The 27,779-nt window shown below is 38.5% G+C and overlaps 3 protein-coding genes across 5 annotated transcripts; 2 read left to right on the forward strand and 1 right to left on the reverse strand.

The window, feature by feature from the left end:
- Window positions 1-869: 869 nt before the first annotated feature.
- ubl5 (ubiquitin like 5) lies at window positions 870-4,492 on the reverse strand. 2 transcript variants are annotated; one of them, XM_040146932.1, is made up of 5 exons: window positions 4,363-4,491; window positions 3,781-3,845; window positions 2,266-2,349; window positions 2,129-2,166; window positions 870-1,182 (listed from the first exon to the last, which is right to left on the reverse strand). In XM_040146932.1, exons 2-5 carry the CDS (start codon window positions 3,834-3,836, stop codon window positions 1,139-1,141), a joined length of 222 nt encoding a protein of 73 aa, XP_040002866.1. In that variant the 5' UTR covers window positions 3,837-3,845; window positions 4,363-4,491; the 3' UTR covers window positions 870-1,138. The 2 variants fall into 2 exon arrangements, with proteins under 2 accessions (XP_040002866.1, XP_040002865.1); XM_040146931.1 differs by lacking the exon at window positions 870-1,182 and adding an exon at window positions 1,235-1,316 and having other exon boundaries at window positions 4,363-4,492.
- Window positions 4,493-4,543: 51 nt separating this feature from the next.
- pin1 (peptidylprolyl cis/trans isomerase, NIMA-interacting 1) lies at window positions 4,544-23,169 on the forward strand. Of its 2 annotated transcripts, XR_005709003.1 has the most exons (6): window positions 4,544-4,747; window positions 7,528-7,610; window positions 9,887-9,995; window positions 10,083-10,193; window positions 11,357-11,521; window positions 23,147-23,169. XR_005709003.1 is itself a non-coding variant. In XM_040146930.1 (5 exons), exons 1-5 carry the CDS (start codon window positions 4,690-4,692, stop codon window positions 11,464-11,466), a joined length of 471 nt encoding a protein of 156 aa, XP_040002864.1. In that variant the 5' UTR covers window positions 4,544-4,689; the 3' UTR covers window positions 11,467-12,283. The 2 variants fall into 2 exon arrangements, 1 of the variants encoding a protein (XP_040002864.1); XM_040146930.1 differs by lacking the exon at window positions 23,147-23,169 and having other exon boundaries at window positions 11,357-12,283.
- On the forward strand, window positions 20,328-26,748 carry LOC120800444 (perforin-1-like). The gene is made up of 9 exons (XM_040146549.1): window positions 20,328-20,597; window positions 20,707-20,786; window positions 21,779-21,824; window positions 22,770-22,906; window positions 23,000-23,138; window positions 23,333-23,413; window positions 23,506-23,999; window positions 24,098-24,191; window positions 26,536-26,748. Exons 1-9 carry the CDS (start codon window positions 20,328-20,330, stop codon window positions 26,746-26,748), a joined length of 1,554 nt encoding a protein of 517 aa, XP_040002483.1.
- Window positions 26,749-27,779: the final 1,031 nt, after the last annotated feature.

The raw sequence follows: 27,779 nt of genomic DNA on the forward strand, positions 1-27,779 counted from the left end.
ATCACTGTGTGCTGTAGCAGCAAGGTTTACCTTAACTGGAACTCAGAGGTCTGGTCCAAACTATGAAAAAATAGCACCAAACCAAATAGTGGTGGAAGAATCTTCACAGCTTTCACTCAAGCATCAATACCACAGTGTAAAAATACATCATCACGGGTAGAAATTGTGCATTCAAAATGTTACTTAAAAATAACCTTTAACAGTGTTATATTGTTTATATATATTGGATTATTGAATCATTATTGATGCATTAACATGTATGCACGATTTCAGTGTGGCAGCTATTTGAAACTGAACTTTTTAACAGCTTTATGTACTGCTGGGTAGTTTACAACATGTTGTGTTTTATAAATTGATTATTTTTTAAATGCAAAAGATCTAAAGTAAGTAAAGTAAAAAAAACGTGGTGTACTAAAAAGTACGGTATTTCCCTGAAATATAGTGGAGTAGAGGTTTAAAAAAAATAGAACATTGTAATACTAAAGTAATGTATCTCAAGTTTGTACCTAAATACAGTAACTGAGTAAATGCACTTAGTTACTTCCCACCACCAAACCAAAAGTACACAAAAATTGCACACAGGGTTGTCCACATACAGCCCATAAAGTTTCTATTCAGATGTTATTTCTGTGGTTTAAGACACTTAAACCACTTTTTTGCACATTGTCTTCTAGCTTTGGATGAGATTGGCAAAGACTTGATATTTAACACATGCTGTACGAGTGCCAGTAGTGTAATGATCTCTGTAGTGTGAATATTTACGTGTAATTAACATTCATTGGGAGACATGTTACACATAAAAGAGGGATTTCATTCTCTTCTCACATAAGAAAACAAAACTAATGGACAACAATGACCAGCTCTCAGTCTTGTAGGTAGGTAAATGTCAGCTTTACTTCCAAAATATCAAAACAAAAATATCTGTAGAACAACATGTCTTTCACATAATGATTTGTGGGCAAAAATGAAAAGCTAAAAACTGGAATCTATGTCACGTGTGTTTGATTTTCTGCTTTGTAGATACAGCTCCTCTCTTTCAGTTGTGGCTTCCTGCGATAGATTCCATCAGTTCCATCAATTCCATCTGTGTGTGGGTGTGTATTATTTGTGTAGCATTGTCCTGTGGTCCTTCTCTGGTCTACTGGTAGTACAGCTCCAGGTTCATCCCGTCATGGATTTCATCTGTGCAGAGGTCGTAGTTAAGTACGACAGATCAGGGCAGGAAAGGTGCTGATTCTTCTTGTTAAAAGTTTATTACCATCAATACGTTAAATGCGTCAGAAAAATGCTCTTGCTGTTTTCATATGAGAAAATAACTAAAGTTTTAGTTGACAGTTGTATAACAACAACATAGAAATAAATAGTCACTGAAAACCAACAATATCACATCAGAAATAATAAAGTATTTAGGAAAACAGGATGCTGACTGTAGGCAGTGTGTAAAAGACCGTATTTTTTAGATGCCTGATCAAATAAAATGGATTTTAAAGTGTTAGGATCCAGTTAGGGATACCTGGTATATTGCTGGTTAATATATTATCCTCAGGGATATAAAATTAAAATCACTGCTATTGTTCCAACAATGTAATTTTAATGATAATATGGAGGCTTTTCTTACAGTTTTCTTCTGTAACAGAGTGAACAGTCTAGGTGTGATAAGAATGTGTGATGTATGTAATGTAGTAACAGTTCGATTCATTTATATTAATTGCACTCATACCTGTTACCACTTAAAAGGATGAACATTGTGTCACTAAAAATAGCCCTTTTACAATTTCTACAATTTATTTACAAAAATTGTTTGAAATAATGAGAAACTGGTCAATCTAAAAAGTTACCCTTAATTGTCCTTTTTTGCTGTTGCAAAAGTAATGTTATTGGTCATTGAATTGGCCATGACAGATAATTATCAGTTGTTGTTATATCCAATATGTGATATCCACCCCACCCACACCCCTCCTCAGTTTATACAATTTATTGACGTCTGGTACTTAAAATTATCTGATGCTTACTTTTAGAGTATGAAAAGTAAGTAGACCTCTGAAGAAATATAAAAACTGTTTACTAAAGTATTATTACTGAGCTATAGATACTGACAGAGTGATAGTAAAGATTGTTGAAAGGATACAGTCACCCAGAGACACGTGATCCTTGAATATGGTATACCTGTGGGCGCAGAAGAGGAACATTTAGCTGCTAATAGAAAACAGCCACTGAAACATTTGTTATGGCCAGGCAGGGCAGAAATCCCAGATGAGAGCTTACCATTTCTTCAATACAATCTTGTCGTGCCGTGTTCCTGTCTGGGCAGCAATGAGCTTCTTCAGATCTCCAATGGTATCCTCAGAGCTGAAACGTGGGGGTTAAAGAAGGAGCACAATGATGGCATGGGAAAAAATTCAGAGCCTGGTTCTTCAATGTGGTTTAACAAACCCAGGTTACCAGTATGTTAGCTAAAAATCATCCCGTTACTTCATCATCTAGCTTAATGTGGTTCTTCAAATGCAACTGGAGAACTGATTTGTTCATCTCGGATGAATTTATCAAGATAACAGTGTGCTCTCATTTTGAAAACGAAGACAACATGAACAGAGAGTGCATTGGTGACTGGCTGATATGACACTGTGGCTGCAAACAACATGTTTCTAGTGCAGTTGCACAGTAGTTACATCAAACCTGAGAAACCAACCAACCAAGAATGCTGGTACCAAGCCAGAGCTTAACCAACAATTAGCCACAGTCATTAGGCTAACATTTGATTCATCTACTGACCTACATTTCTGCAGCCCTCTGAGTTTGTTTTACAAGCCTTTTGTCACTATGATGGAAAGAGGTTGGTAGAAGGAGGAAGATCTGAATGAAAGCTTTAAATGACAAATCACTACAAAAAAAAATTAGAGCTCTGTTCATTGTATCCATAACTAAATTCATATTTACTTGCTTTTTACCTGTACTACTTTAATTTATAATATTTAATCTAGTATAGATGCTTCACTCTTTATTTTAAATATTAAATGATGACAGACAGATTGTTGATTTGTCAATAATTTACATGTTCACATCAAAATCATAATTGTATCAATCATTTCTCTATTGATGCCTCCAAAAAAAGGGATCATTGTATCTCAAAATGACTTCATGAACTGGGTTTAAAATTAAAAGGAAAATTAACCTGCAGCTGTTTAGATGATCATTGAATCATTTAGGTACATTTAAAGGAAAAATGTTCAACATTCCCTGGGCTTGACTTTTCAAATATGAGGATTTGCTGCTTTTCTTGATCTCACTTGATTGTAAATGGATATCTTTGGGTTTTATGAGTATTGAGTAACAGTGACCCACTGAGTTGCAAAATATATAAAAACTAGGGGTTAGTTTCAGTTGATTACATGACACTGAGCGACAGTAAACAATGTGACCACACTACATATTGTTTGGCGTCTATTTCAGTGATATTTTGGAGGTGAACGACATCTCTAAAGTGCTGCTGTTGGATTAAAACTTGTTGTTCCTACTCGCTCCATGGACTATACCTAGGACACTATAGAAAATAGTGTGGGAAACCACCATGTTGAGATGGTCTGTGATGTGAAGGCATCAAACACATCAAGTAATAAAGAATTATACAACTGTTATAATTTCCATAAAATCGTAAAGTCCCCTCTGGAGCGCCAGGGAACCGCAATGTCCAGAAAGGGCCCTGTGAACTTGGGCCCAGGTTTTACAAATGTGGAAGGATGCATTATTCAGCATTATCTGCACAGTTTTAGTGAAGGATACTTGCACTTGACCCGGACTTTCTTGCCCAGACGGTCGTTGCAGACCACCTCGATCATCTTCGGTTCCTGTCAGCCGAAGGGAACGAGAGAGTTAGCATAACATGTGAGTCGATTTAAACGGTCCCGACAAAATACTAGCAACACCCGTCAACATAACGCAGTGCCGCTCAACAGTACCACAGACTACATCCTCCAAAATGATCACACAGCTGAATCTACACCTCTTTAACACAGCTTCAATAAAAACTGAGCACTGGAACCTTAAAGAAGGAAGGACTGTTATATTAGACTGCATTGGTTTTAGCTAAGTCCACCTCATAAAATGCCAACTGAGTACATACACTCGTACATATAGTTTGAAGTGATAGTTAATGTGGGCAATTCACATTGGGCCACATGGAGGAAACAGACGCTTTAAAATCAGGTTGTTTGGTTTAGCTAACATGAGCTAACACCGTCGCATTTTGTTCAGATAAGTGTGCGTAATGTTACAAAGCACACACGTAAAGCTACCTTCTGTCTCTGAAATGCTGAGCATTAGTTTATATCCATAATTACATTCTGTTAAATGTGACATTCCTACCTTAAAACGCACAAAATTACAAATACTCTCTCCTGTCGCTGGTATTTTCTGGAACGCTCCTTGCCCCGATTACCGTAAAGCTGATATAATTGGCGAAATACCCTTTCGACCAACAAACGGGCGCACACACATGACTGACATCTCACATCAGCCTATGACTGGACAGAAGACCCCGTCAAAGGCGGGCCGGATTCTAAAAACAACTCGTACCGTAAAGCAGGTTGCTGAGTGTTGTAACTTGCCTAGCTGCATCCCGGACTGTCACACGGTAGCTACATTGAAATTAAATTTAAAAAACGCAGCTGCAGGAAAATAAATAAATAAATAATGGCAGACGAGGAGAAGCTACCATCTGGATGGGAGAAAAGAATGAGCCGCAGTTCAGGTAATGAAACAGAAACCAGGTGATGCTAAATGAGCTAGCCTACTTGCTAAATGGCAGCATGTAGTAAAGTTAGCTTAGTGGCTAGCAGCCCAAGCATCGAGGTTTACTGCTGAAACGAGGCAGAAAAAAAGCCTAGGTTTAACGAGGAGAAGCTGAAACTAAACATGAGTATCTCGGTGCTGTAGGTGTGTTTTCTTAAATGTGGCGTTTGACTGTTATTAGGTGTGTTGCTGACCCATTCGACCTGCAAGGCCCTGCATGACGTCATTTTGCTCCAGTTCCTCACCTGCAGACTGAGAAGAGCACATTTACAGATGCATGCACACCTGTGTGGGGCAACCCCGGGCAAAAGATAGATGTTGCAGATTTTCTTCGCAGTGACAATAAGTAAATACCACCCCTGCAGCAAACAGACATTTGCTGCAGGGGAGCCTTTCTTCGAATAAGGGCTGCAGCTTACAGTCTGCCGATTAATTTTCCGATTAATTGATATTAAATGTCAAAAGTTTCCCAGAGTGACATCTTCTAATGTCAACAATTACTCTAATAGTGGAGAGGCTGGAATTAGCATTTTTCTTAAACAATTACAATGATTGTTTTATTTTTATAACAGTGATTAGTAAACACATCCTGCTGATTCATATCAGCATGTTTTCTGATTTGACAACCCCGCTGCTCAATTCTGGAAGGTACTGATAACTGATTTTTATTATTTACTCTCTTCCTCTCTCCTTGCATCATATTTTTTTAAACAAAAGTTCTTATAGTGATTGTTATAGTTAAGTCACAGAAAGAAGTAGTTTTTATTCCAAAATAGATAGAAAATAAACCTTAGTGTCTCGTGAATACATGTCTACAGTCTCTAAAGTCTCAAGATGTGTTCAGAGAGGATGCAGAGGGAATTTTAGAAGCACTTTGATTGCATACAAAATCAACTGGAAGATGCTAGTGGGTGCTAATATAGGTGAACTCACAAGTTCAAAATGTTTAATCTTGAGACTGGAAAAGCAGCAAATCCTCAAATTTTAGGAGCTGAAAATAGACAAAATTTCAAATGTTTTCACCGTCTTGCTTGACAAACTATTGCTGATCTTTTTCTTTTTTCTTTTTATTGATAAATCAACTAATTGTTTAAGCCCTACTTCAGATGTCAACACAATGTTACATTTCATTTCACGAACTTAAAAAATAGAGAAAAAATTAAACAAATTGTGGCATGTGCAAAAGTTTGGGCACCCTGCTAAGTCAGTACTTGTTAACCTTCTCATTGGCAGATAACACAGCTTGCAGATGGTTTTAGTAGTAGCTAAGAGTCTTTCTATTTTGGATATAGGAACTTTCACCCACTCTTCCTGCAGATCACTTCAACTTCTGAGATATTTTTACATTGTCTTACACACACAGCGTGTTCAACATCTACCCAAAGATTTTGTAAAGGTCAGGGGACTGTGGGGGTCGCTCCAAAAGCTTCGGCTTGTTGTCCTGTTGTATAAGCTAGCCCCTTTTCACTTTCACTCTCTTGACTGACTGCAGGAAATTTGCATCCAGAATTTGCTCTATCTGTGCAGTGTTTCCTGTGCCACTGGCTGTGCACAGTGCATTAACATTTGAAGAAAGGTTCCTTTTAATGCCTGTTCGCTGCAGGGGTTGCATTCACTTCTTTTCACTTCAGAAATCAACAAAATATGGAATTTGTCCAGGCGTGCTCAAACTTTTGCGTAACTGTATGCTGGGAGGCCAGAAAGCTTTGTAGGGTCTAATTCTGTTAAGATATTCAGCTGTCCCATCACATTGTGCTGCCTCAAGTCTCCTGTAGCTCATCTGTAAAGATGCGTCTCTATACCTCAAAGCAGCACTAATCAATATTTTTATATTAACAGTGAATCAAATGACTGTTTAATGTTAATGGAGTAACAACAAACCAACAGAACCATTAATCTGTGCAGTATTTTACTTTACTTATTTTGGATCACTGTTTTGGTCATTCAGCAAACAAGTCTGTTCTCATCAACTCTGTTTTCAGCCACAGCAGGCAACTGTTTTCAGCAACAACAACAAAAAAAAAAAACAGCTCAGACAAACCCACTGTACAAATAGCAGACAGACAAAGTTCGGGACTAGCTGAAAAAAGTGGAACATTTTGCAGCTAAAGAGCCAGATCTTTCCGCCAGGAGATGGTGTACACCAAGACAGAGCCGGGAGGAGACTGAAATTTGGACTTACATTCAGCAGGTGGTCAGAAACAAGAACTCAAATGCAACTGAATGTCTGCAGGATGTGTAAAATAATTTTTTTTCTAGCAGATTTAAGGAGGCACCAAGTCAAATTTTTCTCTCCTGATTCCAATAATTCCATTCAGGCTCAATGCAATACTAGCGCTCTTTTTCCCCGCCTATAAAACCTGTACATCTCACTGTGTAGAATTCCTTCGAAAAAATTTCTATTTGAGGTATCATGAGGCCAGGGAATGCTGTGGCAGTAGGAACTGAGTTTGCAGCCTGCCATGACTGAACGAATGCAACTGATGGCAGATTGCTCGAGTTTTATATGACGAGATTTACAAAGAAACTATTCAATTTGTGTCGGTCATAGCCAATACCACTCTGGGGTTCTGAACCAGTGCATCACCAAACACATTTGCCATAACAACTTTATAAGGTGTATGTCAGTTTGGTGTTTTGAGCATGTTCCACTGCCTCCATGTGTTTTTAAAAAAAAAAAAAAAGAAAAGAAAAACCAATGAATTCAGCTTTAATTCCTCCCTCTCTTTGCCCCTCCAGGCAAAGTGTACTACTTCAACCACATCACCAATGCTAGTCAGTGGGAACGTCCAGTGGGAGATGGCCGTGGAGAACCAGATAAGGTTATTATGTGTAATTTTTTCATGTACTTATTATAATAATTACAATGAATGTGTATTATGCAGCATTTTTCAAAATAAGAGTGACAAATTACGTAATTTCATAAAAACAAGACTGGACTAGTTTAGTGGTGTGATGAGTAAAATTAGGGATGGGCGGATGAGGTGTTTGAAGCTTTGGGACTTAAAGTTTCAGCATTGAACTCAGCAACAACAGTGACGCCTGGTGGTTTGCAGAAATCATAGCACCCCTTTAAGACTGGGGAAATCACCCAGCTGATTTCATATTGTGGATTAAATCACATGTGTTTGTAATAAAAGTCTTAATAAAGCTGCATTTTGTTCATTTTTATCTGTAATATTCTTGTCTAAAAGTGCAGCTGTACATATAATGCACATATTTTCGAGCAATGTGCTAGGATAAAATAATAAAAAAGAATTATAACAGAATGAGATAATGCATAAACGTGTTGTCTAAATAGCCGACATGTCAAATATTTTTGTTTACATCAAGTATCGGTGTGCGCTTTTCAGGGACCAGGGAGGTTTTTAATATTTTGTCCAATATCCTGTTTCTCTTAAAACAAAACAAAAAAACATCCATTGTGTTGTTTTTGAATGGTCTTGGATAAGGAGGTTGCAGAACCGTTTCAGTGTCAACCCGATGAAATAGCACTGCTTCGTTATATAGTTTATCCTTCCTGTATCAGCATTTTTCTCCAAAACGATTATTGCCTGTTTCGCATTTGATGCCTGCATTACTACGGACAGCTTGTGACATTATATCAACGGCGAAGTTGATTCTGATCCAAAGTTGGTGTTTGTACATAACCTGTTGATCATATAATTCCCATTAACTATCCATTAATAGAAACACGCTTCTCCAAATGTCAAATATTTGCAGATTTCAGCCTCTCAAAAGAGAATATTTGTTGTTTTTCTTTCTCAGATATCTTTGTAAACAGAATATCTTTGGGTTTTTGGTCAAACAAAACCAGACATTTGAAAACATCACCTTCAGCTCAGATAAATGTTATGAAAGTTTTTTTTTAAATGTTTCATAGACTTAACGATTTATCAAAAAAATAATCGGCAGATCGATCAATTATCAAAAATTGTTACTTGCAGTTAGTGAATGCTGGATTAGATAAGACATTGGATGACACCACATTGCAACTAATGTTTATTTTCATTATCGGTTTACTTTGTCCATCCTTTTCGCAATGAACTGATTAATTGTATTGTTTATGAAATGTCATAAAACAATAAGGAAATCACAGTTTCCCACAACCAAAAGTTCCGTATTCATATTGTTTGTTTTGTTCGACCAACAATCAAAAGTCCAAATATATCCAGTTTATTGTCATGCAAGAAAAGCAGAAAATCTTGGAACCATCGAATAAATAAAAGTAAAAATAAATGTTTTATATATAGATAGATTGATATAGATAGATATAAAATCATACTAGTGCCAATTCATTTTTTTGCCAGTTGACTGCTCATTAATATAAATACAATTCTGTATAAGTTTGTTCCTGCTCTTTACACTGTTTGACCCCAATATGCCATGATTTTTATGGCTGCAGCATTTCATCCTATTTAAATATTGTAGCTGTCTTGTGCACCTTTTTATACACATTGCAAAATTTAGCCTGACATATTTGGTATTTTTGGAAACTTTCGGATCAGTTCTAAAATATAAAAACAAGCTCTGTGGGTTTACACAAAGTTTAAAGCTGCACAGCATCCGTTTGTAATGAATGGCCCTGCGGCAAAACAGTGAGGTTAAATTAACATTTAGATCTCTGAACCTGATCAGTTAGTGTTGTACAAGTCTTTATGACTTACAAACTTTTACAGCTGCAGGCGACTTAGTGTAATTAAGAAACTTGTGACACTTTATAAATAATTTACAAATGTTCCAGTAAGCCATTAAGTCTTCGGTTATGTGGATAAATCTTAAATAAAGAGGCCTGTGTGTGTAACTTTTTAATAAGCCACTGACTTGACTAAAAGAGATAATTAGTGACCAGCCTCGGGGATCTTACACACTATAGAAACACAAAGGATGGTCTTATTAGTGGATTATTACTACAAAGCATTAATAAATGATGTATTAACACTGAAAGAGCCATGAGTTACTGCCTATTAAACTTTGTGTCTTATTCAACAGTGGTACTGACTAATCTAGGAGAAAAAACAAAGATTCATTCAAAAGACCACTCTCTGCTTCTGTGGCATTCTGATCAGTTTGTGCTTTTTTTCCTTCACACACTCAGGTACGGTGCTCTCACCTACTGGTGAAGCATAATCAGTCACGTCGTCCATCTTCCTGGCGGGAACAAAATATCACACGAACTAAAGACGAGGCCCTGGAACTTATTCAGAGTAAGTAGGGGTGTGGGCTGCGTGTGTCGCTCGATCCGAGCGATCAGCATGTTTATTTTGTTCTTTATTTTTATATTTTCTGTGCAGAGTACATAGAACAGATCAAGTCTGGAGAGGAAAAGTTTGAGTATCTGGCTTCTCAGTTCAGCGACTGCAGCTCAGCTAAGAACGGTGGAGATCTGGGGCAGTTTGGCAGAGGTATGCTCACGTACTGTATACAAACACCACTACACATGCACAGATAGATAAACATTGTTACATAAGCAGCCGAACAACAGATGTAACAGGTAACGGCTGAAGCTAATTACCTATCCCTATCCCTGGTTAGACGTTTCAGATGAAACAAAGACGAACTGGGCTAAAGGACAAGTTTTGTGAATATCTAGATCTGTCTCATTGTATCTCATTTTTGGTTTGGGTCCATGAAAGGACCCAAGCCAACAAAAAATATGTCCCTCTAACAAGTATTGTGTGCTAGAGTCTAATATATTTTATTGCTCTGTGCCATAGAGGCCCATTGTTTTCCAAAAACTATTAAAAACACCTAAATGAGCCACACTGATCTGCAGCTGAAAATAGTCCCCAACAAATACTCTATTTACTTATGTTTGAGGAAATTATTTTAGCTTTTGAAAAAAAAATCAAAGTATATATTTGGGATTCTTCTTTAAAGATTCAAGTCTTAAGTAGGAACAAAAGGCCTTGGAGTTAAGTGCCACAGACTGAGTAGGGAAGTCAGAAATTGTTTAGAGACTAACACTTTGTTTTTGTCAGTCAGTTTGTGTAATTCATTGAGCAGTCCCAGCAGCATCTCACTGGTTATTTTTTAGTTGCAATAAAACACCCTAATTTAAAACACACTTAATTTCCAGAAATTGAAAGTCAAAAGTAAAGAAATGGCAAAATGTAATTAATGGAAGAGCTTTGGGGCAGGAAGTTTTATTTTGATAGGTAAATTTGATTTGTGAACATTTTTGTAATAGTAGTCGGAGTACTTAATTAGGTGATAATTAAAGGGTCAGTCAGAGTTTCAGTGTTTCTGTATGTTGTTCTTTTCTTTCATTCTCATTCGGACATTGCTGCTCTCACTTCCCGGCACTGTGGTGGCGAGAATCCCGCCTGACATGAAACATCCACAGCTAAAACTGAAATCTAATCCATTGAAATAAAGAAATAATTAAATAATAATTAAATGTATTGTAAAAGATACACTACTGGAAAAAATTATTTCAAGCAAACGCAGGAATTTCTGTACACACAGGATACAGATGATGGCATACAACATATTCCTTGAATTGTTATTTTTAATGTGAGAACAAGTGTAATTGCTTTAACATGGGGTATCTGTGTTTCTGTCTTAGGTCAAATGCAGAAGCCTTTTGAAGATGCCTCCTTTGCTCTTAAAGTGGGAGACATGAGCGGTCCTGTTTTTACTGACTCTGGGGTCCACATCATCCTACGTACTGGCTGAAAGGAGGAAGTCACGTACTGCACTATCCTCTTCACACACACACACACACACACACATACATACATACATATAGACATAGTCCAACCCAGCCAGTCCATTGATTTATTTTAATGACGCACAGCACCCAATAAACAAAGCTTACGGGCTGAATCGCATTGTTTTATGTGGGAACATTTGGTTCCTAGCACTATGAAACATCTATGAATACTCTCATTACAGTTAACATCGAGGCGTATTGCAGATTATTCCTGTAAGACCTCAAGCTTTTATTAACCATGGCAATGCCATTATATAAAAATGTGAGTGCCTGTGACTCTGCTGAAGTGACCGACCCATGGAGACAGTTTCACATGATGAGCGCAGTTTGAGAAAGCGTCCATAAAAGCTTGTGTTTTTGTATGTGCATGTCTTCAAAAGGACCATTTACTGTACGTTTCCCTGTTCTGTTTTTCCATTTCTGCAGTATGTGTGCCAAAGCAGTTACTCTATCTGTATTATTGTTTTGCGAAATAGATTCTTAAGATGTTTAAGACACTTTCTGGCCATTGCAGACCCCTGCTGGTGAAGAAAGAGCAGTTATTCTGAGTTCCCTACATTTAGCATTGATTTAATTTTTTTTTGTCCCTTGCAGATATTCACAAACACAGAATCATTTGTTTTCATTACCCACCATATGCAAAGATGGCACCACCGAAAACTTCCAGGTTTTAATAATCGGCTCCGCAGCTTTTAAAAGCATCACGGTTCAAATGAACTGTTACACTGTTGTGTCATTGGGGCTTTTCTTCCATCAATAAAGAAAATTCCTTTTTTGTAAGTTTTTCCTCTTTTTTTGAGTTCCTCTTTTTAAAAAACACATGGAACCTTACCACAAATCTGTGTGTGTGTGTGTGTGTGTGTGTGTGTGTGTGTGTGTGTGTGTGTGTGTGTGTGTGTGTGTGTGTGTGTGTGTGTGTATTTGTTAAGGACAAAAAGAAATGATGGACATGCATAATGACCTGTAATTAAATGAGAAGAAAATAATCGTTACAACACAAAGAATCCTTCAGATTTGGGTTAAAGGTTAAACGTCCTGTTCGACGTCATAGGAAATAAATACAAGTGAAGGGACTTTATACCATTTCTCAAAGGTTCTATATTGGGCACTTTTTTTTAGCAGTGTGGCTCTTGGGATTGTTGTGTCACTTTGGTCCAGAGTATATAATCTCTACAAATATTGAATGGATGGTGCCACGGGACTCGAACTGCTGTTCACAGCCCGTATCATAATGACTTTGCCTCCACCAGCACCTTCATGTCTTAGGTTCAGTGCAGGATTAAGTCTCTCAACAACTAATAGGTGAATTACTTTGTCCTTCGGTGCAGATATTCATGTTCCACAGGAAAAATTGCGACGACTTTTCATCTGACGGAATACAGACACAGCTCTCAGTCCGGTTATATGGGGACCGAATGGCTCGTAGGAACGGCCCCATGTTCCCGCAGTTTCCCCCACAGGATCCCCATCTAAAACTAAGCACTTAACTCCCATGATCCCTAGAGTAGCCTAGCAAGGGTAAAGAGTTGGTCCACCTTTCCACGGCCAGGACGGAATTCGCGTTGCTCCTCCTCATGTACTAGCACACGCATTATACTGGAGAAATGGGTATTATTCCGTTTTTAAAGAGCATTTGAGCTTTTGAGCCACGTAAACACTGTCTTACGTATCCTAAACTGTCCATATTTATCTTAAGTATGGCTAAAAACCTGACAATTCCATTCCTAATTTGTGATCATTTGTCACTACAAATTTTAACAGATTCTATATTAAAATGGCAGAAAATGACTTTCAAAATCAAAGCGCTTTAATGGTGATTCTTGCCGGTTTATTGTATCCACAGCTCGCTGATTAACACTCGACTGGAAGATAGGAAGCATCTCACAGCTACTGTTGACATGAATTGAATTAGTTGGTATAACTGATTGATCTGTAGACGTAAATAGAAACCACTGGAGTGCTGCCTTTTCTGGAGAGATTAGATTTTAGATGTGGTTAGATTTGAGGGCGCCTTAAACGAGTGACAGCTCCACGTACCTGTTTGACTTCTCTGAACTGGCTCTCCTCAAATGATGTACATGTAGCACTCAGCTGCATATTTGTACACACTCCATATGCACGTGACAGGGGTTTCGAGGGGGGTCCCGAAACAAAACAATACAAAAAGAGTTGCATCCTTAAAAGATAAGAGACTTTGAACATTTATAAATAAGCCCGATGGAGACAGAGAACGAATATGTACAGGTGAATTATTTCAGTCTGAAGGAGCCCTAAACACCCATTTCCTTAGAGACATAGGGGACCATAAAGAGGAGTTGAAGTGCAGTGGCTTCGTTCAGGACCCATCACCTAAACATTTTATTGTTGTAAATTTAATTACAAATGGATAAAATTCCAAAAGACTGCCTAATCAATAATCCATAATGTCAAAATGAAGAGAGTGTTTCGAAAGGTTGGTACATTTATTTAAATCCAAAACTGAAATCTCAGATTTACAAAATAATTCAGACCCTGAGAAAAACCAACTCAGTGGAAACCAGTTACCAGAGGTGAGTGAAACTCATCCTCGCATTTTTTTTTACAACACACCACACATTGATAGACGCCCTGTCAGTTCTAGCCAGCCCCATTAGCGACCTCAGAATAACATTCTCTGTGATTTGGTCACACACCATCCTTAGAAAAATCTTAGGGGAAAATGTAATTGTAATCCAGTGGCGGGTTGCATCTTCGAAGGTATTTTTGCGAGCCCACAGATATGTACTGTTGGCCCAGAACGACTGCAGCGGTTGATGCAGTCTGTGGAAATGCTTTCACCCTGAGCAAATGTTTTGTCTTTCCATACAGACTGTGGAAATCTGTGAGATCACAAAATGCCTTTGAATATACAATCTGTTACTGGATGATGATGATTAAAAAAAAAAAAAAAAAAAAGGTTTTGATTTTGTCCCCAAGGATTTTGCAGAGGAAAGCTGTGTGACCAAATCGAAGGCTTCCTCCAAAATCACTCCCTCGTTCACTGTGATGGGGGACGTCAGAGCTGCTTGTTGATTGGTCGAATTGCCTCAGAAACCCGCTCAGCCCTCACCTTTCCAGCGTCAGTTTCTTCCTTCAACCTTCAGAGACCGACAGTCCGACATTCACACCGAGCATAACTGGCTACGACACCCAGTAGTCGCACGATGGCTAATTTTGCCGTTACTGAAGGCGACAGGTCGCACTGACGGATTGTTTCCCAAAAACCGCGGAAGGCCGCAAACATGATAACTCTTGTTCCATTGTGGAAAATTTTTTTAAGGGTATCATAGTGGACAATTCTATGCACTCAGAATTTGGACACTCATATAAAAATGGCAGATGATAAATGTAGCGCACTAAATAGTAAATAGTGAGTGATTTCGGACACGGAGTAACGTCTGGCGTGCTGAGGTCACAAATGGGGCTAAGCATTCACGCTAGCTCACTGCACACATCGAATTCTGGTGAGAAATGGAAGCTAGTAGCAATAATTAAGATAACCCGGGCCAGTTGAACAACTTGTGAGTCCCAGACTATTAACTGGCAACAGGCATTTCAAGCACAGCCGCCAACCTCCGGCTAGATATTTCCAATAGTTGTATGAACATGCATTCAATTCCCGCTGCTTGCCATATGGCACATAGAGCGATTGTTCTTTTTAGCCTGAAACTAAAATGTAGTATCACGGAGTCAAAAACATAAGTGAATACGTCAATAAATAATATTTTAATAAAATAAAGTGAGGTGTAAAAATAGGGGTGAAAAACTGCGGAAAAAGTAAAAGATATAACAAAGAAGTAAAAGGTATTTAAAAAGTAAGGGCTCGAGCATAGTTACTGGCCTCCATGCTGCTTTCCACTGTCTGCTAGCTTTGTTTTCTGGCGGGTTCGTGACATACAAAAGAAAAAGAAAAAATACAAAGGCAAACTCATCTGCTGGCAATGGGAAAGGAGTCAACTCAGGTCAAGTCTTTACCCACGTTTGAAAAAAATCCGCATATACGCACTAATTTTGGTTTAAAAAGTATTATTTTGTCTTTCCACACTGCTGGTTTGTTTGATTTACCCTGCAATTGTGCTTTTGTAATTAAACAGACTCATTCATTCATTAATGTTTGGAGAAACAAGCCTCACAATTTGAATAAAATTAGTTTATGTAATTCCTCGAGGAGGCTTAAATCTACTTCATTTAGATTAATCTATTAAAGGTGATCAAATATTTATTCGAAATGCAAATCATTTCTTACACCAGCCTGCAGGTGGATCAAAGGAAAATATTAGCTACAGTGGACTAACTCAGGTGTACAGAAATTGCACATGAAATAGAAACGTCAGCAGAAGTTATTCCATCGACTAACTCACCGTAAGAAGAATGAAGGTGTTCAACCTGCTTAACTGAAAATAAATGAAAGTGAAATTGATTATTCATTCATGAGCCAGCTGTCAGAACCAGCCTGTTAACCAGTCAGAACGAATGCTGTTAATCTGGAATTGCTTTAAAAGAGCCCTTGAGCAAGACAAAAAAAAAAAAAAAAAAAAATTGGCTCTGTTCGCAGAGAGCAGCAGATGGAGTTTACAATATTTTCCGGATGATATAAAAAATTAACATAAGTCTGAGGCTGTGACAATGTTTGCCCATTCTCAGTCTCCTCTATTTCATCGATGGAAATTTTGATTGTCCTAAAAGGCATCCAAAAAAAAAAACTGACTCCCGACCACAGATGTGTTCCTGAAAAAATATTAAACTACTTAGTTAGGCAAATAAATTTCTCTCTCGCCGTTTTAAAACACATTCATGATGCACAATCACGACGACACCTGCGATCTGTTACGTTTTGTCTCGTCTCCCTTTGAGTATTCCCAGAATCCTATTTTATAGATATTGACGCTCATATATTAGATATGTGAGCGTCAATATCACTGCACTTTTAGAGGTAGATTTTCTCTTGTCTATTTTAAACGCTACTAGTGGGCTATCAATCTAAAACTGAGTTGGATAATCTTCAATTAGTGCAGAGTAGAGCAGCACGACTAGCACCCCGCTGTCCAATAAGGGCGACTACGGATAAAATGTATGCCGTTCTTGCATGGCTGAAAGTAGAAAACTGGATTGTCTTACTTTGTTTAGAAATGTAACGGTTTTAAAACAACTTTACTATCTGTATATGTTATGGAAGTAAATTTTTGCTGAATAAGTGAAAAGTTTGAACCGCTGGCGGTAATACAGGAAGTCAAAGGATCGCCAAACTCTTTAGAGTTTATCCTCTAAGGACCATGACTATTTCTGTACAAAATTCCAGAGGCATCTGGACCAAAGTGGTGCCAGTTCCGCTAGTGTGTCCAGAAAAACACATCCACACCTTTGAAAAGCAGGCTACAGATCTGCCCATCTGGCTCTCACCACAGCAGTCAGTGTCTAGCGGCGTCAACGTGGTTGCAAATTCCCCTTGCCCCTACTTTCACTTTTATAATCCAATTGTTTTTGTGAAGTTTATTTTTCTGCTTCTTGTCAAAACCCATAATAGTAATATAAGATACAGGGATGTAAATATATTTCACTCTATAGCCGTCTTAAAAATCACAGCGGTAAACCAAGGGCCTCACGCTGGGTGTTCCACGTTGCTCCTATTTACCAAGCTGAAACTCCCAGGGGCCCTAAACTAAATGAACGCATCTTGTCTGCAATGCAGCTAGCAGCAGATCATTATGTTTCAGGAAACACGATAAGTTTTTGTCAAGCGAACAGGAAAGGATGTGCCCTTTTTTTTTTTTTTTTTGTTGCAAATTAGTTTTGTGGCATCTCCTTCCGTGTTTTGTTTTTTTCAAACACCCTACCAAAGTACACACCCACAATCACCTCAATAGAGGACATACTGTGAAGGAACACCTGGAATGTAAAGTATGGAAGTAAGTAGCAATTAAACAATCACACTGATCCCAGAAGGCAGGGACTCAAACCGAGACTCAGAAACGAAACTGGGTTCCAGAAAGCTCAAGAGTTTTTACTGAGCAAAGGTTTGGTACACATGCAGGCAATCAGGAACAGGCAAACAAAAACCAGAGGGCTAAGCAAAGGCGAGGGAAAAAAAACAGCCCTAACAAAGTCACGCAGAGAAAGCTAACACTGGGAAATCGCTGGAACACTTGCTGCAGAGAGCGACGACGAACTGGCTAAGAGGGTAGGGAGCGCAGAGAGAGGGGAAGACAATGAGACACAGGTGAAACACGTTGAGGGGCAGGGTAGCCAATCACAGTGGTGGGAAACACACGAGGGCGGGAAAGCGGGGGATCTGAAACGAGAGGAAAAAAGGGCAAGGAACACAGAATAAAACAGGAAATGCAACATGAAATCATGGAACTGAGAAATGACCCAGGAAGCAGAGCTGCACAGGACACAAACCCCTCCAATTTTTTCAGTTTGTTATGTTGCAGCCTTATGCCGAAATAAAAAAAATGAATAACATTTTCCCTCATCAATCTACACACAATCTACAATACCCCATAATGACGAAGTAAAAATGGAATTTTTGAATATTTGGCAAATTATAAAGGAAAATGTGGCTATTATCTAAAAAGGAAAAACTGAAATATCACATTGACGTTAGTATTCAGACCCTTATCTATGACACTTGAAATGTTTTGCTCAGAGACACAGCAACCAAGTATCCCTATCTGCCGCCTGTCCGTACATTGACTGGTTGAATGACACCTAAAGTTATCATGAAAGGAAAAAGTGTATCTGTGTGTGTACGTGTGTGTACGCCTGTGCATGAATAGCCTACACGCTGTTAGTGTCAGTCGCCGTGTGCAATGATTCAATTGATGGAGAATTCAATGGCTTATCGGCGGTCGAAAAAAGAAGCAAATTTTCCCTCTTTTCTTCACTGTCCCTCGTTTTGCACCTTCCGTTTTCCACATTTATGCTCAAAAGATTTTTTTTTCAACGTAATCTAGAATTGGGAATCAAAACTTTATACTTTATCATTTTTGTTTTTGTAATTAAAGAAGTCTAAATGCAGATGTAATGAATGTCAAAAATTGAAGTCACAGTTTATACTTTTTATAATATGCCAGGATTGATTGAGGGTGGAGACTAAATATTTAAATTTCAAGTTCCTTGCAAAAAGAAAATGTTGCCATTCAAGCTTGTCATTACCAATTTGAAGTTTACGGGAAGGTTTGTGATTTCCGCTGCCCGTTTCCCCGAAATGTAAGATGTGGTTCCTCCTGTTTTTTAAGCTTTGTTTTGTTTTGGTTTTGTTTTTTTTGTTTTTTTGCATTCATGGCAAGAATTGCTCCCTAGGTGACAATAACAACAGTTCTGTGAGCAGGATTCCTCACATGATGTCATGTATATAAGTGCCGTTACCTGCAGTCTGGACGGTGTCACCAAAACCTCGGCTGACACGCTCTCCACATCTCCAGCTCGCGGGGCAGATTCACACGGCAGAAGTATTTCAGAAACTCTGCTGAGGCCTGCACAGGTAATCTTGTTTTCAATAAATCATGCACATAAATTAACATTTCAAGGGTCCTTTCAATACAAAAAGAAGCTTGGTTTGCATGGAAGTCTGTTTTATTTGCCAAGATTTTGCGATATCCTTTTCTTCATTAGTAAATAATTAATTTTTTTAATCTGCGTCATCTGACCATCGAGGGATTTTTGGATTCTTTTGGAGACTAGTGTGGCTGAGAGCTACACAATATGATCACAGACTCTTTTTTTCTATCTATTGTATTTATTTATTTTTAATTGAGTTGCGTGTACCTGATGAAAAATAGCTGTGTCTGCATCATCATGATACCTCAGCACTCCTTGTATTGACTTAACTGCAGAATCCTTAATCATGCAGCTCAAGCTTTTATGTTTCAGCTTAAATATCGTACTTACACCTGCACGGGCACTGCTTGCCATGTCCTAAAACTGAAGAGCCAGGGCTACTGAACATGTGCCAGAAACAGAACATTTGAACATTTTGCAATATATCGTCAAAGATTATGCAAACGAATAGAGGGATAGACAAATACAGACAGATACAGACTCCCAGAGCGTCACAGCAAGAGGAGAGGGTCATCTGAGAGAGCAAAAACAAGTGAACCCAGTTACTGTAAAGTGTTAATATTATTAGAGATGCAATGATTAGTGTATTAATTGATTAGTTAAACAACAGAAATTTAATCTGCAGGTGTTTTGATAATGGTTGAATCATTTAAGTCATTTTTCAAGCAAAAACCTCCGGATATTCTGTCATTTTAGTTTCTCCAGTCTGAGAATTTTCAGATTTCCTCTGTTTCATATCATTAAAAACTGAATATCTTTGGGTTCTGGACTATGGGTCAGACAAAACAACATATTTGAAAACATCAACTTGGATGTTTTCAAATGGGACTTGGAATATTTTCTGATATCCTATAAACTAAGTGATTAATCGATTCATTTTAAAAAATATTGACAGGTAAATTCATAATGAAAATAATTGGTAGTTGCATTCTGAAATATTATGACTTTTTGTTAATTATCAAACTCCTTGATCGAATTATTTGTAATTTTGGTGATATATTGAGAAAACATCAACATGCACTTAATCCTGGTATCATAGTAAACTAAATATATAACAGATTCATTGCTGTTAAATGGGGAACTGACATTTTTATCCCCATACCGGGTGACGGAAATTGAAATTCTTGATTACAAAAAGACATTGTAGTCCTTGTTAACCTCGTTTAATGATGAACGTCACAGCTGAAATGATACTCGCTCATTTCCCATTCTACTCTCTCGTTTCAGTGCCTCTTTGGCCCCCGCCATGCTCACTCTTTCAACTCCAGTCCCTCTCTGCCTGAGTCTCCTCCTCTTTCTGTCATACCACTCCCCTGTCCTCTCCTGTCAGACTGGGACCCGCAGCCAGTGTGTGTCCGCTCCCTTCGTACCAGGTTACAACCTGGCTGGGGAGGGCTTCGATGTGGTCACCCTGCGACGGAAAGGAGCCTACACGGTCGACGTGAGGACCTACCTCACCCCAGAAGGCACCTGTACTCTCTGCTCCAACCCTCTTCAAGGCAACAGGCTGCAGAAAGTAATTTATTGTCAGAGAAGCAAAAAGGCAAATTTAAACATACAGCAGCAAATTGTTATATTGTTTGCATGTTAACCGTGGTGGTCTTTATTTTCACCTTTACTTTCAGCTGCCAGTCTCTGCAGTGGACTGGCGTGTATTCACCCACTGCAGTACTAATCTCTACAGCAGTGCTCACACCTCTGTCAGGTATTCTGTGATATAGAATCGAAAATACTCATAGTGTTGTGAGCATTTTCATATTTTAGTTTTTTTTTTGGTTTGTTTTATTCCAGTGCCCTAACACAGATCAGTCAATACTTCCTAACATGCACCCATCTTTACTGCGCTTTGAAATAGTGATTGATCAAAAAATCTTTAAATAGATCATCTTTAAATCTAATTCTTCGAATGCTAGTGTTATTGCTACATCAGTGTCTCTGGATGATGACTACCATCCAAATTCCAACAGTGGAAATTAACTAAGTACATTTACTCAAGTACTGTACTTGAGTACAATTTTAAGGTACTTTTACTTCTATTCCATTACATTTTGGGGGCAAATATTGCACTTTTTACTTCACTATTCTGGTTACTTTGCAGATTCAGATTATAAATACAAAATATAATTCATATTATGATGTAAATATTATGATGTATTCACAGCACAGCAAATTTTCCCCCATGGGCCCTTTAACAGGTTAATCACGCCGTGTATCATTATATATTTAACTACCCAGCAGTATAAAGTAGTTAAAATGAGCCCCTCCCTTACCAGCTGCAACTTTTAAGTGAAATTGCATCAATACAAGATAATGCAATAATATAATATTCTGAACTGGGCTGCTCTGCATAATGAGTACTTTTGATAATTAAAGAATATTTTGAAGCTAATTCTTTTGTACTTTTAATCGAGTAAAATTTTGTATGCATGACTTTTTACTCTTAACAGAGTACTTATACACTGTGGTATGGCAACTTTTACTTAAGTAAAAGATGAGAGTTCTTCTTCCCACACTGTCAATTTCTCACGTATAACATTAGCAGTGCTAGGACAAGTGACCTTTATGTTTTGAAAACTCAACTCAGTATCTTATGGCTCCACATAGTCAGCTCCCCATTCATTGTTTATATTCTAGGATCTGATTTTAAATCACAAGCTTAAAAGTGTTTCATGGTATTTCATGTTACTATGTCCACAGCTCACTGCTTCGGACATACACCAACCAGGAAAGCAGCAGCTGGAAGGTATGTAACACTACCTAGAGTTACCTAATTGCACGCAGTTTTATTTTTATTTGCTGAGGTGTCAAGACTTCAGTCAATGAAACTTCTGCTGCCAGTAAAATAACGGGAAATGGTGCTGAATGCACTGACAACCTAAATCTAAACAAGACGAAGAGTCTACAGCCATGCTACGTGGCTCTGGCAGGCTGTGCTTCAGCACAGGGGTGGTCTGAGCTAAATGCTAACTTCAGAATGCTAATATGCTCACAATAACAACGTTAATAAGCTGATGTTTCTTTTATGTAGTTTAGCTTCTTAGCATAATTACCACAGATATAATGTGCAGCTGAAGCTGATGGGGACATCATTAGTTTTGCAGGTATTTGGTCATAAACCAAAATATTGGAAAAGTTAAAATTTTGACCTGCTGATGGCGCTAGAGGAAATGTCAAGGGATCACCAAAGTCAGTAGGATTCATCCTGCAGGGAGCATCAAACAAATTTCAGTGCAATCCATCCCACAGTTTTTGAGATATTTTATTGAAAACCACCACTATATACTTGCTGGTGGTGCTAGTGTATGTCTGTCCAAATTCCATGGCAATCCATCCAATAGTTGTCAGTATATTCCAGTCTGGCCCAAAGTGGTGGACCAACCAGCCAACAATGCCACCCCTGGACCCGCAGCTCTAGTGTGGCTATTATCTCAACAGCAATAGAGTTAGAGTGAATGATCAAAGCACTAAAAACAAAATTATTGCTGTATTGTCAGCACTGTATGGCAGTGAAGGTCAATGACGACAAGGTGGATGGCAGCAAAAATCTCACATAACTCCTAATCAGATAAAACCAAAACTCTGAAAATAAACCTTTATGGTGATTTGGCTAAAATGACCCCTTAATATATTGCATCGTGGTTGTTTCATTTGGACACCAAAGAGCTCATGCCCTGATTTTTTTTTACAGCTGGGACTAGATTTGAAGAAGTTTAGCAGCCTGCAGGTCGGGGGAACACGTTCCAGTGCATATAACTTTGCTACAGCCAGGAGCCGAGAGGACCGCTACACCTTCAGCACACACAGGACGACCTGTAGCCGTTACAGGTGGGGTGTAAACCCGCATCCCCGCAGAGTGTCATATTTATCGTCTAAGTTTGCACACGCAGGTAATTTATTATGCCGTCTTTTTGCATTTAGGTACCGTGTGTCAAACAGACCGCCCCTCAGCTCTGGGTTCAGAAGGGATGTGGAAAGGCTGCCCAAATCCTACAGCTACTCATACAGGCCCCAGTACAGACGGCTGATAGAGACCTACGGCACACATTATATCCGCCAGGTTAAAACACACACACACACACACACACACACACACACACACACACACACACACACACACACACACACACACAGACATACACACACACACACACACACAGACACACACACACATCAGTTTCATTGTCTTACTTCGCGCGAATAAATGAAACCATATTTCTTTGTGTAACAACATTTTATTGTCTGTGATTTTAGGTTTATCTTGGGGGGCGATTCAGGCGAGTCACAGCTACACGTACATGTTTGTCCAGACTGAATGGCCTCTCCTCGTACCAGGTATGTGTAACACATATCTACGGAAGGCAGTAAACACACATTCATAAACTCTGTACCAAAAACAACATCTAATATCCCCTCTTGTCACCTAGGTGCACAGATGCATATCACTGGGTCTCACTGTAGGCCTGGGGAAGGCAAAACTGCGCGCTGGTCACAACACCTGCACCAAAGTCCTACAGAACCAGGATGTCGCTTCCTCATACAGCTCTGGACTTCACCAGCATTACACAGAGGTGGTAGGAGGCACAGGTTGGGGGGGGGCTGTTGCACTCACCCATAACAACTCCCTGGGCTACCGAAATTGGCTGAAAACCCTCAAGGATGTCCCTGGCGTTGTTGGGTATTCCCTAAGACCACTGCACGAGCTGCTGTCAGACTGGAGACAAAAGCTGGCACTGAAGGCTGCCATAGAGCAGTACTTAAAAGACAACGCCATCAGGAGGTCAACCAGACAACCATACTGCCGCAGTTACCCTAACCTGGATTTCAGGTGCTGTCCTGAAAGGGCCTGGAGGGGAACACTGGTGGTGACCATTGTCCGAGCGTGGCGTCTAAAAGGAGATTTTTGGGGCAAGACTGAGGGGTACGTAGAGAACAAGTCAAAATACAGAGAGAGGGCAGGGTAAACGTGATGCAAATACTGATACAGTTATTTGCTTTGCCATGTTTTCCATCTCACAGGTATGCCAAAATGTGGTACGGCTCCATCTACCGCAAGACCCGTGTGATCCAATCGAACTACCCTCGCTGGAACGCACGTTACTATCTGGGCAATGTCAGTACTAATCTTCTTGTCACAGATCAGCTTCCAAATTTCTCCTCTGACAGTAAAAAGAAATCATTTTAATTCCACATGCAACCTCAAAAACCACTGAGGTCTAAATGATTTTTTTAAAGGAATAGTTTGACGTTTTGGGAAATATGCTTATTTGATTTCTTGCAAATAAGAGTTAGATGAAAAAAACTGATACCACTCGTATGTCTATCCAATAAATATTAAGCTTCACTGCCCTACAAAGCCAAACCATGGTAACTATTTGGTCAAAACTGAGTTAAGGTACTTACTTTTCAACATCTTACCTAATCATAAAAATTATTATACCATGGAATGTATGATTTCTGGGGATAAAACCAGAAAACATATAAAAACCCACCTAGTGGGTTCTGGCTAGTTGAGGCGTGGCATAGCTCTAGTTTTTTGTTTAGCTTTTTCCTGTTTCCCTGAAAATGAAAATACATTTTGATTCCCCCAACAGCTTAGTAACTGAGATTGTTACGCAACATAAACAAGACAGTAGCTGAATCTTAAACCATAATGGAGGAAGAAAGTAACACCAGATAAACTATCGCTGCTAAAAAGCCAACGAGCCTAGCTTAGCATCAAGGCAGTAACTGCTGTCTCTGCAGCCTCTGACTGTGGTGGAATTCACATGAATTCATGTGGTTAAGCTACTTTTAATTCACATATTTAAAGGTATTTAATTAAAGATTAATTTATTAATAAATTTAAACTAGCTCATTAGTTCAAATGGACAAGGGAGCTGAAGAAGAAAAAGCTCATTTTTTTTGTAATGTTTTTCCTGCGCCTGTTAGATTGGTCAAACGTAGAGTGCAGGACTTTTGAAGTTTAGTGTGAGGTCTGTGATACCGATTAATAATCAGTAAAAAGAAAAAACAAAACATAAAATTAAGATTTTACAGCTTACGCAACTACACCCTTTTTTCTCAACTTCATTCACTGCTCTTTGCTTCTGTAAGGCAGTAAAGTCGGTAGCTTAGTGTTAATTAGTTAGTTAGTATATAGGTGCTGGTAGACGGACTTTGTTACCTACGGACAGACCCAGACTGGCTGTTTCCCCCCGTTTTCAGTCTTTGTGCTAAGCTAAGCTAAATGGCTGGCTGTAGCTTCATATTTATCATGTAGAAATGCGAGTGGTACAGTATCAATATTTTAATGTAAATCTTGGGGGGAAAAAAAAAAAAATAATAATAAAAAAAAAAAAATTATATATATATATATATATATATATATATATATATATATATTTTTTTTTTTTTTAAATTATGTTTAGTTCTCCGAAATTAAGTACTCAACGTTTAAGTAGTAATACCTTTGTGATGTTAAAAGACCATCAAGCAAATTTGTTTGTATATATTTGTATATATTTTGTATTTATTTGTATAGCATCTTTTAATTACAGGTCAATTCAGAGTGTTTTACATGAAACATAAAGGCATTCAGAAAAGAAACTCAAGATATTATAAATTTACACACATTTAACTTGGTTTTTTAAGTGTATAATAAAATTGAAGGTAAAAAATGAGAAAAAATAGAATAAACCAGATTACAAAGGAGGATAAAAGGTACAAAGCAGTTGAAGATATGAATAAACAGGCCTAAGTTTAACTCAATAAAATGCAGTGGCAAACAGAAAAGTTTTAAGCGATGATTTAAAAGAACAGAGACTTGGGGCGGATATCAAGTTTTTCTGGAAGTTTTTTCTAGATATAATGATCATAAAAACAGGTCTCTCCCAGATAATCTGAGAGCCCTCGATGGTTTATAACAGAACAGCAGATTAGAAATGTATTTTGGCCCTAAAACACTGAGTGCTTTCTAAACTAACGTGAGAATTTGAAGCGCTGAAAACTGGAGGGACGTGATCCACTTTCCTGGTCTTAGGGAGAACTCTAGCAGCACATTCAGAAGGCTGTGGCTCTCCTTTCTAGACATGTTTTGACTTTTCCACTTTCCACACTGTTGCTGAATTACTGAATTTTCACTCATAAACGACTTTTTATATACCTTCTTATGAAACGCTATGTGTCAACTAGCCGGGCTTATCTTGTGGATTGACATGATTAGTCAGTAGTGAAAACCAGCCTTTATACCTGCAAATTGGTGATCTGCATAGGACACTGAGCAAGTGGACAAAAAAAAAAATTCCATTTGTGAATGTTTATTCAACGCAACACTCAGTGTTGGCATATTTTTAAAAAGGCACCAATCAGCAAGCATTTTGTAAAAAATGCATGTAAGGTTGACCAAACTGACTTTGGGGTATATAATGTGTTTTGATATTATTTTGGTTTAATTTCAACAATTTTTATTCACGAAGGTGGACACACACTTGGGTCTGAAGATTGAAGTCTGGGATGAAGACTGGGGCAGAGACGACCGTCTGGGATCATGTCTGAGGTACCTGAGACAGGGGACACACAGATTGACCTGCCCAGCCAAGAGAGGCGGCGTCGAGGTCCTGTACACTCTCACCTGCGACCGCCACCTGACTGGAGACAGGTGCAACAAGTACAAACCGTCTCCATATTGAGATATGCATTCTGGGTGGCATTCTGTGTGGTTTTTCTTTTAATCAAGTGTGAAATCACCGTTTCTTTGATTACTTTTTTTTTTAAATGCAATGAGTCACACAGGTTTTAAGTGAAATGACTGTCCCGCTATTCGGTTTCCTATTTTAAAGATTCAATAAAATATATCTGGACTATATAAATTAGAGTTGCAGCTATTCACTTATGTAATTTAAGACTACATCCAGCGTAATTCATATGTTCTCTCAACTTAAATTCGGTTGTAGTTTAGTGTCAACCAATGTACCGAGCAACTTCTCAGTCAATCTGGGAGAGAAAGTAGTCCTGTTTACTCCTCTTTTAATTCTGGTGGTTACGGCCTCTGTCATATTAAGAAGCTGTTGATTATTTTCTGAATTCATGTGTCAAAATAAATATAATAACTATAATTATACGATCACTGTGTTTTGTGTTGTGCTTCTTGTGCCGATCTAAAACTTTCAGAGCATATTAAGTGTTTTTTTTAAGCTCTTTAAACCACTAATCAGCATTGGTAAGTTCATTTTAGTTAGAAATACAGACATATGAGCACAATGCAAATTCAAATAACAGGGGGCGGTTCTGGGATCAGACCTTTAGGGGGGCTCAGTCCCGAATGAGAATTTGACATGCATACAGTGCCTTGCAAAGGTGTTCACCCCCCCGCCATATATTATTATTAATAGTATATAATTAAAAATAATACTTATTAGTATTTTTAGGGGTGCTGATATGAAATGTAGGTGTGCTTCAGCACCCCTAATAAGAGTCTAAAATCGCCAGTGGCCCATATTATTTGATATTGCTCTTTGAGCTCTATGCTCTCTGATATAAAGTGAACCTGGGGCTGTGGGGGCCCCTGGGGGTCTTGGGTCCAGGGGCAGCTGGAAGTTGAAGTTCACCACGTCAATTTAAAAGGCGATGTCGGTGTTGTTTCCACGGCTTGTTTCTACGGCCCCCATAATGCTTTTGAAAAAAACAATCGGCTACTGGGAGGTTTAACGCATCTATAAGA

This window comes from Xiphias gladius, chromosome 15 (assembly GCF_016859285.1).
Source record: "Xiphias gladius isolate SHS-SW01 ecotype Sanya breed wild chromosome 15, ASM1685928v1, whole genome shotgun sequence".
NCBI classification, from domain to species: domain Eukaryota; kingdom Metazoa; phylum Chordata; class Actinopteri; order Istiophoriformes; family Xiphiidae; genus Xiphias; species Xiphias gladius.

What these genes read in the sequence shown, in the direction of transcription:
- pin1 (XM_040146930.1), top strand. Translation starts at nt 4,690, where the DNA reads ATGGCAGACGAGGAGAAGCTACCATCTGGATGGGAGAAAAGAATGAGC. An exon ending in AAGAATGAGCCGCAGTTCAG is followed by an intron (nt 4,748 to 7,527) that starts GTAATGAAACAG and finishes TTGCCCCTCCAG; the next exon opens with GCAAAGTGTACTACTTCAAC. An exon ending in GCCGTGGAGAACCAGATAAG is followed by an intron (nt 7,611 to 9,886) that starts GTTATTATGTGT and finishes TCACACACTCAG; the next exon opens with GTACGGTGCTCTCACCTACT.
- ubl5 (XM_040146931.1), bottom strand. Translation starts at nt 3,836, where the DNA reads ATGATCGAGGTGGTCTGCAACGACCGTCTGGGCAAGAAAGTCCGGGTC. An exon ending in AAAGTCCGGGTCAAGTGCAA is followed by an intron (nt 2,350 to 3,780) that starts GTATCCTTCACT and finishes CCCACGTTTCAG; the next exon opens with CTCTGAGGATACCATTGGAG. An exon ending in AAGATTGTATTGAAGAAATG is followed by an intron (nt 2,167 to 2,265) that starts GTAAGCTCTCAT and finishes CTGCGCCCACAG; the next exon opens with GTATACCATATTCAAGGATC.
- LOC120800444 (XM_040146549.1), top strand. Translation starts at nt 20,328, where the DNA reads ATGCTCACTCTTTCAACTCCAGTCCCTCTCTGCCTGAGTCTCCTCCTC. An exon ending in AGTGCTCACACCTCTGTCAG is followed by an intron (nt 20,787 to 21,778) that starts GTATTCTGTGAT and finishes CTATGTCCACAG; the next exon opens with CTCACTGCTTCGGACATACA. An exon ending in AGGAAAGCAGCAGCTGGAAG is followed by an intron (nt 21,825 to 22,769) that starts GTATGTAACACT and finishes TTTTTTTTACAG; the next exon opens with CTGGGACTAGATTTGAAGAA.